Genomic DNA, 17,099 nt, shown 5'->3' with positions numbered 1-17,099 from the left:
GTTGAAGACAGCACTAAGAATTCTTCCAATGGCAGTTACAAGGATATAATTATTTGTCTGGCCCAGCCCTCATTTTGGGCAGTTACATGATGCACTAACCTAGTGTGATGAAAGGAAGACCCAGAGCGACCCACCAGGATGGAACCTTGGTTTTGACCACCTTAGATTATTAGAAAAGATAAATACCGACCAAATCACAGGGATCTTCTTTGGCAGCATTTGAATATATCTATAATTCTATATACCCTCTGAAGCTCCAAGGGGTGATGCACCTTGTACACTAAATTCTTATCGATTAAACAATGACCGACCATGGCATGTGGTGGGGGGGAATCAGCCAACCCCTTGTGTGAGACCTTGAGATGTTTGGAGGGCTGTCATCCGTCAGATGTTGAATACTGTAACGAGGCTTTAGGCTTAGGGTGATCTAGGTTGATAAGTGATAAACAAGCAACTCAGCTGAATCTTAGTGATGACAGCTTGAGGTGGTGGTGACTTCAGAAATACCCCACCTTCACACACAACTTCAAAGGCATTTTACAAGCAAATACAGCTCAACAAGTCAACGAATTATAAAGTGAGTGAATTCTATAAGGCTTGTCTGCATTACCCCTTCATTTGCAAATGCACATCCATGCTTGTCACATAACCCAGAATCAAAGCAGAAAAGGGATAAATGAACCCATGGGGAAGAGCAAGTCCCACAAGGATTCTCTGGGTGGACTTGGTGACACAAAGGTTGTTTCTCCTCAAGACCAACACAAAATGATTGTTTGGACTTTTCCCCGATAATCAAATTAGTCTCGACTTTTTTGGGACAGCCTGCAAAAATCATGGAGAAATGCTTATTAAGTCAAGATGTTGAAGAAAACCATAGGCTGCTGATTCATAGAGAACATAATCAAACTGCAGAAACCCATGGGAAAAATGAGAACTTTGAGTAAGTGTAATACTTCTAATTCTTCAATTCACAAACAAAAAGGACTGTGGTAAAGTTTGCTTTAGAGGACCGTGGGTCACTGGTAACCACAACCTACAGTGAGAAAATGGAGACTGGGGTCAATCCTTGGGAGGCAAAGATAAAACCATTATCACTTGGCTTAGATTTCCAGAATTCCCCATTTTACCAGAATAAAGTAATGTGGACAAGAGGAAGATGCATTAGAAGACTAGAAAGGTGAGAATGGATGGCCTCAAGAAGAAAATTTCACTGGAATGGGGTAGAAGAAGACCCATGCAAACTTCCAATATCTCAATTTTGAGTGGATAGTAGAGGGAAGGTCAAATAACAGCCTGTTTTGCCTGTGGCAGAGTGGGAGGCAGAATGGAAAATGCACATGGCACATTAATGGAAACCCCAGGTGCCAATGTTGAACATGCAACCAACCTAATGAACCTGACAAGGAGCCTTTTGGCCCACAGAGAACCTAAGCAAAAAGGAGAGCTGAGGGCACAGGCAGCTCACCAACTGCATATTTTTGTATTTAAGCTGGATTCCTCAAACTGGGAGAGAAACGATAACCTGAAACAAGCTACTTCCTGATGAATCTCTCTGAAAGCTGGAACCAAGTCAACATTTTAGCAAGGTAAATGAACAAATTTGTTTAGCCCCCGGGGGCTGGCTCAGTTGGCAAGTGGTTGGGGTGGGATGAGGAGATTCCAGATTTGATTTCAGGTACTAGGAAAAACACACCTATAAGAAAAGATTTGCTCTTGTTGCTTACAAACTCAATTGACGTAGATATTTCAACATTATGAATCATCTTTTCTGCATTATGAATCATCTCTTCTGCAATGTGGAGTTCGCCTTCTTCCTTGTATTGTCTAAGTTGTTTGTTATCTACGTTCTTAGGAAAACATAACAAATTGGTTATAGGCCCATTTCTCCAGTGAATAATTGCAGTCCAGACTTGCTCAATGTTCCATAAAGAAAGCAATACCAATTATGATACAAAAGTGCCAACTGCACTGAATTAAGCCCATTTTTCCTGTGTACCCTTTGAAAGTGGTGCAAGTGAAATTAAGGATGTTTGTTCTGTTCGAAACAGACACAGCATACAGAGAATGGGACATCTCCAAAGGGCCAACAAATGCTGGTTTCACAACTTTACCTGGATTCTGCATGACATTGCTACCATTTTGACAGACAATGTTGGACTTCCATCTTAAGCTTCAGTATAATGCATTTTCCATATTCTAGAACTTCTTGTTCAATCTTGGGTCTAATGAATCACCTGTAACATTGCATTTATACTCAAAAGTAGTGATTTTCTTTTGCTGATTTTGCTTTTAAATTCCCAATGAGAAAATACTACCACATGCAGTGCTACCAGGATTTCTGGTGAGGTAGGGCAGCCTTCACCTACATGGTTAAGCCACTCCAAATTTTGAGAAAAAAAATGGAATGAGGGTTTCTTACTCTAGATTTTTTCTTTATCACCTGTCTCTCTCCCTCTCTATACATACATATATATTCTTATCCAAATCTTAATCTTTACTACACGAATCTAGTGCTAAAACTGTAGTTCTTGCTAGCTTTACAGAAAACTTCCAGCACACCTATCCTCTCACTCCTTTCTCTCCCCTTCTTTATTTTTTATTTTCTTTTTCTATTTCTCTGTGTATTTCTTCATTCAAACCTTAACCTTACAGCAACATAATGCTTAAACTGTAGTTCTTGCTACCTTTACAGAAACCTTCCAGCAATATTTTCCTTCTAATTTTAGATTGTAGCTTGTAAGACACCTAAAACCATTGCCAATCTAACAGTTCTTCCATAGTTTCCTTTTAATTTCAGATCATAAGACACCTTCGACATAGCCAATCTTATGCTTATTTCATCAAACCCTACAAACCAAAGCCCTTGCATATAATAATTTGATGTAGGTGGCCATCTAAGGGTTTTTCATACATCATTTACCTAAAAGATTGCTATTTGGAGAACTTGAATGGCTTAATAGTTCACTTACAGAAACTGATGCACTCCATCGATTTTACTATATTATTCCTTTCCTGAAACCATTTCCAATTATTAAGGGTTTGGCAAAGATTAAGAATTTGCTAGGCACTCCACTTCCTAAGATTGACACGGGTTATAACTATAATTCCTTTGGGAATATTATCTGTAGTAGGAAGGGTGAGCAGGCTCTTCTTGAACTTTTTGAGTATGTATATTTATGTGTGTGTGTGTGTGTGTGTGTCTATAGGTGACTTTTTTTACCTCCTCGTAGGGAATTCTACTTGGAATCTTGCAAATCCCGTCACCAGCCCCTTGCTACTTGACCTAGGCCCCAAGGGCAACTTCTTGAGAAATCTCTCTATTTTAACTAGATCTTCTGTTGAAATTATTTTATACAACCTCAAAATTATGGTGGTTATCATGAGTTCTGCAAGCAATCTAGAGATTCTTTGGCACACAAGTCCTAGCATAGATTTTTGGAGGATCCTTGTAGAAACCTTCCTAGGTCAACTCCAACACTTGAGCTTTAAAGTGAACTAGGTTTCCATTCCTTCTATAATAGCTCTTCATGCCTTCAAGATGTTGGATTTCCAATGTTTGATTCCTTGTGTCTATGAATCTATTGAAGACATTTGGTCCGATGGACTAATAAAGTTTTGCTCGATATGGAATTTCAATTTCTGAACATTTTAATATAGGCATTATTCTATTTAATTGCTATAAGAAAATTTCCACATACTGGGTACCTAAAAGCCAGAGAACCCATGTATCTGACTCATTATATATATATATATATATATATATATATATTTTTTTTTTTTTAATTTTTTATGTTCACTGTGGAGGAGGTTTCCCTGGCTCTTTCAGAGTTGAATGGGGACAAAGCCCCTGGTCCAGATGGGTTTACCTTAGCTTTTTGGCACTTTTGCTGGGACTTCATCAAAGACGAGATTATGGGATTTTTCAAAGATTTCTTTGAGAGAGGAAAGTTTGTCCGAAGTCTGAATACCACCTTCCTTGTCTTAATCCCAAAAAAGAGCGGGGCTAAAGACTTGACCGATTTTAGACCCATCAGCTTGGTGGGAAGCCTCTACAAGCTGCTTGCAAAGGTCTTAGCCAATAGATTGAAAAAGGTTGTGGGAAAAGTGGTTTCTACTACCCAAAATGCATTTGTTGAAGGTAGGCAGATTCTTGATGCAGCGTTAATAGCCAATGAGGTCATAGACTCCTTGCTGAAGAGGAAGGAAAGTGGGGTTCTATGTAAATTGGATTTAGAGAAGGCCTACGATCGTATCAATTGGGATTTTTTGCTATCAGTGATGTAAAAAATGGGTTTTGGGGAGAAATGGGCTGGGTGGATCAAATGGTGTTTATCCACTGCATCGTTTTCTGTTTTGATCAACGGCTCTCCAACCGGTTTTTTCCGAAGCACTAGGGGGTTAAGGCAAGGGGACCCCCTATCCCCTTATCTTTTTGTTTTAGGAATGGAGGCTTTGACTAGCCTCATTAATAGGGCAGTGAGAGGGGGTTATCTTACAGGCTGCTGGGTTAGGGGAAGGGAAGGAGCAGGAATTCAAGTCTCACACCTGCTGTTCGTTGATGATATGCTGGTCTTCTGCGAGGATTCCCAAGAGCAATTGGCTTTCTTAAGTTGGTTACTCTTGTGGTTTGAAGCCACTTCTGGATTGCGTATTAATCTGAATAAAAGTGAAATTTTGCCAGTGGGTAGAGTGGAGAACGCTGATTTACTAGCTGTTGAATTGGGCTGCAAGGTGGGATCTCTTCCTTCTACCTATTTGGGGCTCCCTTTGGGTGCTCCGCATAAGTCGGTGACGGTTTGGGACGGAATGGAAGAGAGGATGCGCAAGAGACTTGCCTTATGGAAGAGGCAATTCATTTCCAAGGGTGGAAGAATCACTCTCATTCGGAGCACTTTGGCGAGTATGCCAACCTACCTCATGTCCTTAATGCGTATGCCAAGAGTGGTTAAATTAAGACTTGAGAAGATTCAAAGGGATTTCCTTTGGGGAAGGGGAGCGATGGAGAAGAAGCTTCACCTAATAAAATGGGGTATTGTTTGTTCTCATAAAAAGAAGGGTGGGTTGGGGATTAGAGACCTCACTACTCTTAATAGGGCCCTTCTGTGCAAATGGAGTTGGCGGTTTGCGGTTGAAAGGGATTCCTATTGGAAGCTTATAATTGGCACGAAGTTTGGGGTTGTTAGAGGAGGTTGGAGCACTTGCGGGAGTAGGGAGGGATTTGGGGTGGGGCTCTGGAAAGATATCAGCAAGGAAGGGCTGTTGTTGCTCAATAATGTTTCTTTTTCGGTGGGGGATGGTAAAAGGGTGAGGTTTTGGAAAGATACTTGGTGCGGGAACACTCCTCTTTGTGAGGCCTATCCCTCCTTGTTTGATTTAGCGATTTCTAAAGATGCGAGGGTTGCGGACTGTTGGGATTCAATGGGGGAAGTGGGTGGGTGGAATCCCCGTTTCCTTAGACCTTTCAATGATTGGGAGGTGGAAGAGGTGGAGAGACTCCTTCTGATCATTCAAGGAAAGAGGCTGAATGCTGGTTTGGAGGATAGGATGGTGTGGAATGAGACGAAAGATGGGATTTTCTCTGTAAAATCCTGTTTCAATTTTCTGGACCACAGCAGTGTAGTCTCGTTTCCATGGAGAATTATTTGGAGTACGTTTGTTCCTTCCAAGGTGGGCTTCTTTGCTTGGGAAGCTTCTTGGGGGAAGGTGCTCACTCAAGACCAACTAAAGAGGAGGGGCTGGAATTTAGCTAACAGGTGCTCCTTGTGTTGTGATGAAGAAGAGACGATAAATCACATACTTATTCACTGTTCTAAGGCGAAGGTTTTGTGGGACCTCTTGTTCTCCTTATTTGGTGTTAATTGGGTCCTCCCGTTATCGGTTAGAGACACACTTTGAGGTTGGCATGCTCCCTTTAAGGATAAGAAGCATAGTAAGGTTTGGCGGGCAGCTCCTCTTTGCTTATTTTGGATGGTATGGAAGGAAAGAAATAGGATAGTTTTTGAAAATGAGGTCCTATCACTTCAAAGATTGAAAAATTCCTTCATTTGTAATCTCTTATTTTGGGCTAATTCTTCCATAGTTGAAGGCCCCCTTTCTTTGTTTAATTTTGTGGACTGGTTGGGTTCTTGTTGAGGGCTGGTAAGGGTTTGTCTTTTTTGTTTCCGGTTTTTGTAGGTAATGCTTGTATACTCCCTGTATACTCTGGGTTGCCTTTCTTGCCCATTTTTAATATATTTCTGTGCGTTTATCTATCAAAAAAAAAATTACATTCTTTTTTTTTATGGGCAAAAGATAAAATATATTAAAAGCACCTAAGAGGAGGCATACAATAAACCCCAAGTATATCCAACTCATTACATTGTATTCCTTTTCTTTTTTATTTTCCTTTTGACTTCTTACTAGATGCCAATTGGATTTGCTAAATCCTATTCTTCCTCAATCTGCCCAACAAACCACTCTTCACCAATGTCGAAACCACAATTCAGCATACCATGAATTTACCATTAAAGCAGTCTTCCATTAATTAGGACCACCATGGCCATGAACATGAAATAGTGTTATCAAAAAAACTTTGCAACACATAGTTATATTAACACTTGTCAAAAAGGCAATCTAATTATCGTATAGACTAAATACGCTTTGCAATAACATCTAAGGAGACATAAAGGTAAAAGACAGCTCATGTGACATCTGAAATCATAGTCCTCCAAAATGAACTCATGCACTGGTTCAACAAGGAGGATGAAGGAATCAAAAGGACCTAAAACTAGAAAGAAATATCAAGACTGAAGATAATAACTTACAAAGTTATCATTCAAACAAGAAGCTCAAAAAGATCTCTGTGGGCTTTTCTTCCCAAAGAATGCCTCCCAAACCAATGGTGATTGAGGTCCTTTCTTGTCCAAGTACTCTCTAACAGCTTTGTCATCAACAAATAATCCTTTCTGTTTGAGTGTTACAATGACATTCTTTGCTTCTTCCACACCTTTCTCCTTACAAAACTCATGGATTAAATCCACCAATGTTGCCACATTTGGGGAGTGACCAGCCTCCAACATCTCCACACAGAAATCAACAGCATTGTCCAATCTATTACCTTTATACATTCCCCTAATCAATACTGTGTAACTAAAGGCATTTGGTGAGATGCCATTATTCTGCATTTTCCTGAAAATCCTCACTGCATCGTCAAGCTGCCGGGCCTTGCAGAAGCCCTCAACCACAGCAGTGTATATCACAACCTCTGGAATGGTACCCTTCTCCCGCATCAAACCGAAAAGCTTCATGGCTTCTTGGACCAAACCATCTTTGCAGAGGCCATCAAGCATGGCCACAGCATTGGGAATAAGACCGGATTCCTTCATTTTCCTGAAAATCTCATCCGCGTTTTGGGGCGGCTGCTCTTTGCCATGGCTAGCGTCTTGTTCTCTGGAGGGCTGAGCGGCCGCACTTTCTTGGGGGCGTTCCTTTTTTTGGACACCGAGCTTGAATCTTTCAAGAAAACCGTCCTCTAATGTGGCACCCACCTTTTCTGCAGGCGAGGGTTGGTTAAAGGGAGAAGCTTGGGAGGCTCTATCAACTCCCTCGTCTTTGGGGAGGCCAAGTTTTCTCTGGGGAATATGAGGAGGGGGACGATTCATTCGTTGCTCACCTCTCAAGGGTCTGTTGGGTATGGGGTTAGGAGGATTGCTGCTGCCGCCGCCGCAGCTGCTGCTGCTTTGTCGTCCATACGTATCATCATCAGGCTCGGTTGTTGGACGGAAGAGATCAGAGTTGTTTGCCAAATCTTCTCGCCTGCTTGCACCACGGGTACTACTGGAAGCATCAATGGAGCTGAAACGACGTAACAGTAGAGGCAACGGCGATGGTGAAGGGTTGGAGGGAGAAGAATGAGATGAATGGAGAAGATCCTTCAAGCAATCAGAGAAAACAACCTTAGAAACCTTACCCTGCAAAGCCCGCATCATCTCCCCACCAAACTAGGTGATTCTGATCTCAATCAACAGGACAAGGAAAGGAATTGGGGGCCAATACCAATAAGGGTTTAGGGTTTTAGGGGCAAATCGGTAATTTAATAAAACAAGAAGGGTAATAGCGGGCCATGGCCTCTTTTCTCACTAGCCTTGTAAAACATCTTATATACACACCAACAGATAAGGTTAGAGCCTCTGCTGCACCCTCTGCCTTCACAATTTCATAATTTTCATGGATGGGTATGGTCCACTGCAAGTGAAGTAGAAGCCTTTTCCTCTTTCCTTGCCTGATTTTCTCGGAAAAGGTAAGAATCTCTCTCTTGAATAATCCTTAGCATACTTTGCATTTTCAATTCAAGTATTTCATTGGGTTTTTGGGTTGGCTGCAATGCCTGTAAATTTTAAAATTTCGCTTTTCTTTCTAATCATGGTGGCCTGAGAGTTAAATTAATCCTGCCTCTGTTTTGATGCCATTGATGTTTCAACCCAAATCTTTTTCAGGGGATATGGAAATCAGCAGCTCTCAAAATGGTAGCATCATGTGGTTCTTCAGGGATAAAGGTTTTGATGATAAGAGCATCCATGAAATGTTCAAGAAGTGCAAGCGCTTAGAGGGTGTGCACAGGGACAGAGCATCTGAGAACTGGGCTTACTTGAGAACCATTGGTATTCAGGATAGAAAGATACCTTCCATTGTTACAAAGTGCCCTAAAATCCTTGCTCTAGGCCTCAATGAGAAGATTGTCCCTATGGTCCAGTGCCTTGCCACTTTGGGAACAAAACCCAGTGAGGTTGCTTCAGCCATAGCCAAATTTCCTCACATACTCTCTCATAGTGTGGAAGAGAAGCTCTGTCCCCTCCTGGCTTTCTTTCAGGCACTGGGAGTCCCTGAGAAGCAACTTGGAAAGGTGATCTTGGTCAATCCTCGGCTCATCAGCTATAGTATTGAATCTAAGCTTACACAAATTGTTGACTTTCTTGCTAGTCTTGGCTTTACCAGAGAGGGGATGATTGGTAAAGTTTTGCAGAAATACCCATTTATCATGGGCTATAGTGTTGATAAAAGGCTACGCCCTACTTCAGAGTTCTTGAAATTAATTGGTCTGACAGAGCAGGATCTTCAAAAAGTGGCAATGAATTTCCCTGAAGTCTTCTGTAGAGATGCAAACAAGATTCTGAGCCCCAATGTTGCTTATCTAAAGAGAAGAGGGTTTGAAGATGGACAGATAGCAGCTCTAGTGTCTGGTTATCCCCCTATTTTGATCAAGAGCATAAAGAATTCTTTAGAACCTAGGATAAGCTTTTTGGTAGAAGTAATGAAGAGAGATATTAATGAAGTTGTTAACTATCCTGACTTCTTCCGTTACGGTTTAAAGAAGACATTGGAGTTGAGGCAAAAACTTTTGGAACAGAGGAAAATAGAATGTAGCTTGAGTGAAATGCTTGATTGTAATCAAAAGAAGTTCTTATTAAAGTTTAATTTGATTGAAAGACCTACCTAAGGTACAGCAACAATTTCTTTGCTCTGTTATTATGTAACCAGCGGTTATGTTGGTCTTGCAATATAAATTTATTTCCTTCATATTGAGAGCTTATTTGACTCTTCTGTTTGGTCAGATCAATGAATAATTAAGCTATGTGTCTCCAGCAGCTGCATTAACATATAGGAGTCCTATGTTATGGTTAAAACAAAAGATTTTACATCAAAGGAACCTAATTTTGTTCTCTAATGTGTCTCTGATGAAGTTTGTTGAAGCTCAGGTTCATGATAAAGCAGCTTCATACAGGACCATTCTTGTATATCTTTGATGCCCTTGTTTATGAACACCATTCCTGGTTGATGAATAGTCTGCAATTCTATCACGTGACTTCTCAATCTTTGGAATATTGGTAATGTAGATGAAAGTTTTAGTTGTCTAACATCCTCACATGTGCTCTTGTTCACCTGTTGGGAATGTATATTACCAGTTTATGTGTGGGTGTGAGCTTTTTAGGATTGCACTAAACCTTGATGATATTACAACTTGAAGACACTTTCTTCAATTTGAGGAAGCATATGAGATGTTCACAATTTTTCCCAATTTACCACAGGGTCTGTGATGAATCTCAGTGGATTGGTAGTGTGTTGAATGCGCTTTTAGTGATACACCTTTCCAGGCCAGCAGGAATTCTTCCTTGTCAGAAGTAAAGATTGTGACAGCATACTTGGAGTCCCCTAATTGGACCACCTTTTGTAGAATTTACTTCCATAGGAAATATTAATGTCAGTCACTGTACTTTGTCTGGTTTTTATGGTTCAGGAGCTTGTTGGATAACTTAGATTATTGCAGCAATATATATGATATATATCCAAATGGCTCACAATGCCCACATCTGTACATCCTTTCCACGTTAGAAGGCACCAAATTTCAAGTCCCTGTTGCTGGCTTTTGTAGATAGCTCCCCTTTTTGCATCCAGACACCCTCACTGTTAAGTAACCAGGAGGTCCAGGACTGATGGTTACTTGTTTTAACAAAATAGCCATCCCAATGTTATCAATGTCTGTTTATTATTGTTCACTAGGTTGGAGAGTACACTTAGAACCACAGATCAAGGTTGCAAGAGGTGTTAGTTCGGTGAGGGTGATTTAGTTTTTAACTTACAAATTTTACAGGACATTTTACGAGACTAATCTTGCTTTAGAAGTAAGAATGTTGGCAGTAAGAGACAAGAGGAAGGGAATGTTGAGTGTTGCTGAAATGAGGAAACCAGGACAGAAAGCATTTGGCAGAGGCTAGAGGTTGCACAAAGTGAGGATAAGATGAGGTAGAATCTCAAGTTGAGTTAGAAATCCTCAAGTTGTACCTGTGAGGGTGAGTGATTTGATTCTAGTCAGAGATGCTTAAAAGAAGCTATATTAATCCCTGTTCTTATATCTCAAATGTGGTTTGAGTTCCCATTTTCTGGATATATGCAGGAGCACTGTTTTTAAGTGCCATCAGTTCTGGGTTCTTCATTGGTTTGTGTGCCTTTGTTAAACTTATTTATCACTGTCACAGTTCAATCCTGTGGTTTAGTCTAATACTTCTACATTCGGTTCTGAGAGATTCCTAATTGGGGGGCCTTTCCTGATCAGTTGTTATAACGAGTAGAGTAGTAAAAATGCAGGGCGTGTACAAATCTATGTGCTCCAGATGCAATTTCTCTTAGTTCAGATTGAAGTTAGTAGGACAGCATAGACCTTTAGCATGACTTGCATTGATAAACTTGATCATCATTGTAAAGGAAATAATGGAGGTCTTCAATTATTTTATAATCTAATGATGGAGTCTTACTTCTTGGGAACCACTATACGGTAACATGTAATGCCATAATAATCTGTGATATAATCTAATGAGCAATAGCCCCATTGACCAATTTTACAAATGATCAGAGATACCATAGTGCCAGGCTTCAGAAGTAATATTAATCTAATTTACATGGGAAGCCATCCTTCAAGGTTTGCTTATTTGTTCATGTTTCAAATAGTTGGTCATGGACCTCTCATGAAATCCTGTGTGGACTGTTAAGATAATTGGCAGAGATGTTGAATATAAAAAATCTTGAGCTTGCTCTACCTTCAGGATACTTGCAGTAATAATACAAGTAACCAGACACAGACTGCCACTCAATGTGGAATATTACAGAAAGATCGCTCTGGATTATTTCAGTAAGGCTGGTAATCATCTACCGTTCTGGGAGAAGCCTCCCCATCTGGAATCTTTGACATGATCAGCCCTGATCTTTGACATGTTAATCTATGCCTGTCTAACACTTTCTCTAGAACATCTAGTGGAATATTTTGGTATAACCTGGCGGTGAGCTAACTAACAAGGTTTAGTTTTGTTATAGAGTAGTTAAAAGAGGAAAGAAAGAAAAATTTTAAATAAAAAAATATCTGAGAATTTATTTCTGAAATCTGAAATGAATCAGAACAGAGAAAAATCAAGCGGGTAGATATGTTTGGCATTAGATGCCAGCTTCTCTCCTAGTCTCCACATTGAAGAAAAGCATCAGTATCAGAACTCCAGGCTAGTTGCAGAGGTCAACTTGGCTACTGACATTTAAGGTGTCACTCTCTTGGAGAATATATACCACTACAGTCAAAATCATTAGATGTCTTAAGTTGAGGCCAACATTGATGTCATGCAAGAACAGAATCATAAGTTGAGGCTAGTCGCTGGTGCCAATTTGGTTATTTACGAGATCAAACAGTGGATTATCTGATGATCAATGGATGCTGTGTAACTGTTAAGTTCTAAACAAAACAAAAATGCCCATTTCACTTGATTTCCCATGAGAAACCAACAATTTGCAAGTACATCTATCAAAACTGGTTACAGAGAAATGAACCTATTGCAGCATGATCCTTAGAAGACTTGCCAATCTAACAAGGCCTTGGGTTCTATCTACAGAAGAAGATCAGGAAAATGCGGCAAATTCCCAAATGCACAAGACTACTAGAAGTATATTAAAACAACTAGTTACATATATACAAAATTGAAAATTCCCAACATGGAGAGGAGATGAAGCCCTTTAGGGAGTGTTTGGTACGTCGGAATAGGGAATGAAAATAATATTTTGTTTCCTTTTCTATTTTTTAGTGGAATGGAATAAATTTGATGATTCCATTTCTAGCATTTGGATGAACTTAGGAATGCAAGATTGGAATGATTATTTGTTTCCATTCCAATGTTTGATAATAATAGGAATGAAAATGAAAAAGAAATAAATTTACAATAATATCCTTACATATAATTTAAAATATTTTTTTATTTTTACTTTTATTTTTAAAAAATAAAATTTGAGAGGTTTTTTGTTATTAAATAATAAGACTAAAAAATATATATATATACTCAATAAATAAAAAATTAACCATAAAAAATCGTATAACCCTAATGCACAAATATTCAATTATTATTTTTATTAACAATTTGAATAATTTGTCATGCTTAAGTAGTTATAAAATTATATTTTTCAAAAAAAATTATTTATTATAATATTTAAATTCTCAAAGTTAGCAAATATTTTTCCTATTTTCAAAAGAGGAAATAAAAGAATTCAAATTTATTCTAATTTTCAACAAGTATCATATCCAATAAAATCCATAACCTTAAAAAATTTTAAATATTCGTTTTTTTTTATCAAAATTTTAAATAATTTGTCATGCAAAAAAAACTATAGAATTATATTTTACTAAGAAAAAAAAAAGAGAAAAAAAAAAGAGATAAGAAGTGGATGATGAATGGATCTCTACCTTTACAAAGAAGATAAACATCGGGTTTGAAAAACAAGATAAGAGGGTAAAATAATAATTTAGGTTATTTTATATTATCAAATAGGTTTAATGAATCAGAATACCACCTACTTTTAATGAATGCAAATCCGACTCATAAGTTGGATTTGATTTCTACCGGAATAATTTTTTATTTCATTTCCGCCTTCTTAACATTTATCCAAACATAGGAATAAGGAAGAAAAGGAATGAGATGTCTATTCCCAGTCCCTATTCCCGTGTACCAAACACCCCCTTACAGTATCATCCTCAGTTCCACAATTGATTTAAGGAGACAAGGATGCTATGCTAGGAAGTATGATGCTGGTGGTTGTGGGGGTGGTGAGGCTAGCCATGGAGGCCCATGTGAAGGCTGGCTTGAATGGAGGTACATGGGGGGCTGAGACAGAACCTGATAGAATCTGGACAATGGCCAGTGTTGCTGGCCGTTCACTGGCTGAGGGATGTGAACAGGCCAACCCCAGAAGTAGAAGTCTTCTTGCTTCATCATCCACATAATTGTTCCCAAGCCTCTCATCCACAGCTTCTACAATCCGCCCTTCTCGATGTAACATCCAAACCCAATCTACCAAGCTATATAGACGCTGGTTGTAAGAGATTTCACTTCCAGGACTTCTTCCACACACCACCTCAAGCACCACTGCTCCGAAAGCATACACATCAGATTCGACCGTGGCCTTCTGTGTGTGGAAGCACTCTGGAGCAACATAGCCCATGGTTCCTGGGAACCCACCTAGTTCTAACTCAGCATAGGAGCTTCTGTCATTGTCCAAGGCTCGGGCAAGGCCGAAGTCACCCAACCGGGCATTGAAGGCGGAGTCAAGCATGATGTTGCTGCCTTTGAGGTCACGGTGCACCACCTTCTGGTCGAACTCATTATGCAGGTAAAGAAGTGCTGACCCTACGCCCGTAACTATGTTGTATCGGCGTTCCCAATTCAGCGTATTATCATAGTGATCCCCAAATAGGTGCTTGTCTAGGCTCCCATTTGGCATGAAGTCGTAGACTAGGAGGAGCTTCCCTTTCTCGTAGCACCACCCTAAACAAAAAGCATGGATGTTAATCTATAAGCTTGAAATCAGGTCATTGATCATACTACAGACTAAAGAAAACCGAAAAGAAACAGAAATGAAGATGGGGTTGTGGCCTACTAAATTGATGAATTCAATCGTGGACAAGAGAGTAAAGGGTTGTGAAAGGGGATGTAGAAGAAAATTACCGACTAACCGGACAAGATGTTTGTGGCGAAGGCGGTGAATGATGGTGAGCTCCGCCATGAAATCACCTTTGCCTTTGATGTCGTCTCTAGAGAATTGCTTTACAGCAACCTCAGTGGTGGAATCATCACCATCCTCTTGCAAAACGCCTTTGTAAACAACTCCAAATCCACCCTGCCCCAGTTTCGTACTCTCATCGAAGTTTTTGGTCGCCTTCTTCAAATCCTTATACCTGAACTCTCTGGGCATCCCTGTCAACCTCCTCAAGTCCCCCAGCACATTGCCTTCCTCTCTATTCCCTCCCTCTCTTCTTTTCTTGTAATTCAGATACACAATCCCACCTACCACTACCAAGATCAATATCACCGCAGGTATGGACAACAACCACCACATGAACCCTTTGTCTCCGGGTAAAATCTCCATGTCTAACTTCCATTTCAAAACGCAGTTCAACTGGATTGCTGAGTAGCCTGTGGAAGCAGCGAACCCGAAGTAAGATTCCTGCTTCACGTAATGTTTGAGGTCTATAGTATCTCTAAGAAGCGGTGAGCTCGGCTTGGGATCCCCTTCTTTCCCCATGTACACCTCCATCACCTTAGCTTGGCCATCGTATTGGACCCAGACGCTGTAGTTGGTCCCTTCTTCAGGAGAAATTTCTATCCCAGAAGGGGTGAGAGAGACAGTCGTGTATGAGCGAACCGAGTTGATATTAAGGCCGATGTGGTTGTCGTCCGGATCAAAGTCTTGCTTTTCCGTGTCGAACTCCACCGCCACGATCTGGTTGGTGCGGTCACCGTCGGTGGTAGCGTTGGTGAGGCCAATCCATTGCCCGTAGCTTGCTTCAGGTATGGTAAGATTGGGTGCAATCACAAAAGCAAAGCCCTCACCCGCATTCCAGCTTGGTTGCCTATAGATGTTAATGACGAAAAAGGAGACGAAAGAGGCGAGGTTGCCGTCTTCTTCATCGCCATTGGAATCCCACAGCTTAAAAGATTTAGGCCAGAAAATGCGGCCGCTTTTGTTGATCTTTACGTAGTCATCATTGGAGGTGTCGGGAGTTAACTGAAGAGCTCCACCATCAATGGAGGCCTGCCCTAAAAGTTTAAAGCTACCAGTGTCCCTCTCCTCATTGAATTCATTATAAGAGAATTGGGTCACCAGCACTTCAGCTGCAGAAGCCATGACCACCCCAGAGGTCACAAGGAGGAGGAAGATGACCCAGTTTCTACCCATTTTTGGTTTCATAATTATCATTCTCCTTCTCTATATCCAACCCACCAATCTAAATAACCAAGTCATACCGTTTGATAGTCTTCTACAATTATCTTGGGAGTGGTCAAAAAGAAAAAAAAGTCAATAGTTTCATGCCCAAAACTCTCTCTCGTGTTCCAGTTGATTTTTTCAACAAAATTTTCCGGGAAATATAGATTACATTAGGTGGTATATAGATTACATTACGCGGAAGATCAAGTTGAAGTTGAAGGTGAGCGCCACGCAAGTTGCAGGCTGTATTTTTCCTAATCCTAAGCTTCATTCTGAAGTATCCAAATAAAATATGCCTTAACAACTAAATTATATTGACTTCTAATAAGAAAAGGAATGAACAATGAAATAGAGCAAAGAAAGCTTCAAACCCCGTGAAAACGTGATGCTAAGTGACATCTCCTTGCCCATTAAGAAAGGGATAATGATGAGAGGAGAATGAGAAGTTTAAGGGCTAAGGGCCAAGGGCCAAAGTCAAAACTAGCTAGAAAAATACTTAGGGCACCCTGATCATCTGGTTACTGTGCGTGGACGCAGAAATAGTGACTTTAAAACATGTTGCTAAGTTTGGTCAAAAAAGCCCATCTGGACTTTTGATGAAGAAGCCCCAAAGTCAGTGTAAAAATATAAACATGGTTTGATTGGTAGTTAAAGACCAGTCAAGCAGGCCATGTAGGAAGAGTTGGCAGATCATTGTCTACGAAAGTTAGGAGTCTTTCTTTTTCAATTCTGTTATTTAGTGGTCATCATCTGATCTTCCCTCTTTCCCCTCTCTTTCAACCGCATTGGAAGTTCTCATTCCACCAAGCCCACTTGCATGTTTTCTTTTATGATATATTTCCCAACCCTTGTCTTCTTATAGCGGCCATACATGCACCGTGCGGCTGTTTCTCCCCCGTCTCTTGACCTGCTGCCTTTTCACCACAATCATGTGTATTACTTGTCAAATTATTGATCTTTCTAGAACAAGACTAAATCATCTTTTTCTTTGACTATTCATTAATAATGGGCTTAACTAGTTCTTCATAAATGTATATTAACATCCTTGATTTGATTAAATTGGGAAAAAATTCCTAATGCTTTATATGTATAGATTCTTCTTAATCTTACATATAAATTTTAAAATCATAAGAGTCCAATATTAGATTTAGAGCGAACAATACTTACATGAGAGAGAACAATAGTTACATCCAGTTTATTGGTGTAATGGGTATTCGAACTTATAAGACAACAACAATTTCCTTATATATATGTGTGCAATTAAGCATTCACACATTTATTTACGTATAAGGGAGTTAATTAAGGAAGCGATAGCAAAGAGAACTGAATAT

General features: G+C 39.9%; 3 protein-coding genes across 3 annotated transcripts; 1 reads left to right on the top strand and 2 right to left on the bottom strand.

Moving 5' to 3' along the window:
- Window positions 1-169: 169 nt before the first annotated feature.
- On the bottom strand, window positions 170-8,111 carry LOC117911221 (pentatricopeptide repeat-containing protein At4g38150). Its single transcript, XM_034825495.1, has 2 exons — window positions 6,804-8,111; window positions 170-822 (listed from the first exon to the last, which is right to left on the bottom strand). The coding sequence occupies exon 1, from the start codon at window positions 7,965-7,967 to the stop codon at window positions 6,828-6,830; it is 1,140 nt and encodes a 379-aa protein (XP_034681386.1). The 5' UTR covers window positions 7,968-8,111; the 3' UTR covers window positions 170-822; window positions 6,804-6,827.
- Window positions 8,112-8,152: 41 nt separating this feature from the next.
- Window positions 8,153-9,568, top strand: LOC117911222 (transcription termination factor MTERF6, chloroplastic/mitochondrial). Its single transcript, XM_034825496.1, has 2 exons — window positions 8,153-8,278; window positions 8,475-9,568. The coding sequence occupies exon 2, from the start codon at window positions 8,480-8,482 to the stop codon at window positions 9,473-9,475; it is 996 nt and encodes a 331-aa protein (XP_034681387.1). The 5' UTR covers window positions 8,153-8,278; window positions 8,475-8,479; the 3' UTR covers window positions 9,476-9,568.
- Window positions 9,569-12,230: 2,662 nt separating this feature from the next.
- On the bottom strand, window positions 12,231-15,817 carry LOC117911220 (probable L-type lectin-domain containing receptor kinase S.5). The gene is made up of 3 exons (XM_034825494.1): window positions 14,508-15,817; window positions 13,527-14,327; window positions 12,231-12,531 (listed from the first exon to the last, which is right to left on the bottom strand). The coding sequence occupies exons 1-2, from the start codon at window positions 15,757-15,759 to the stop codon at window positions 13,555-13,557; spliced, it is 2,025 nt and encodes a 674-aa protein (XP_034681385.1). The 5' UTR covers window positions 15,760-15,817; the 3' UTR covers window positions 12,231-12,531; window positions 13,527-13,554.
- Window positions 15,818-17,099: the final 1,282 nt, after the last annotated feature.

This window comes from Vitis riparia, chromosome 3 (genome assembly GCF_004353265.1).
Source record: "Vitis riparia cultivar Riparia Gloire de Montpellier isolate 1030 chromosome 3, EGFV_Vit.rip_1.0, whole genome shotgun sequence".
Taxonomy (NCBI): Eukaryota; Viridiplantae; Streptophyta; class Magnoliopsida; order Vitales; family Vitaceae; genus Vitis; species Vitis riparia.
The sequence above is the reverse complement of the archived record's forward strand: the minus strand, read 5'-3'. Positions and strand labels throughout refer to the sequence as shown.

Bases quoted from the DNA above. Each gene is read 5' to 3' on its own strand.
- LOC117911221 (XM_034825495.1), bottom strand. From the start codon at position 7,967: ATGATGCGGGCTTTGCAGGGTAAGGTTTCTAAGGTTGTTTTCTCTGAT.
- LOC117911222 (XM_034825496.1), top strand. From the start codon at position 8,480: ATGGAAATCAGCAGCTCTCAAAATGGTAGCATCATGTGGTTCTTCAGG.
- LOC117911220 (XM_034825494.1), bottom strand. From the start codon at position 15,759: ATGATAATTATGAAACCAAAAATGGGTAGAAACTGGGTCATCTTCCTC. The intron at 14,328-14,507 runs GTAATTTTCTTC...CTTTTTGTTTAG, and splicing joins ACATCTTGTCCGGTTAGTCG to GGTGGTGCTACGAGAAAGGG.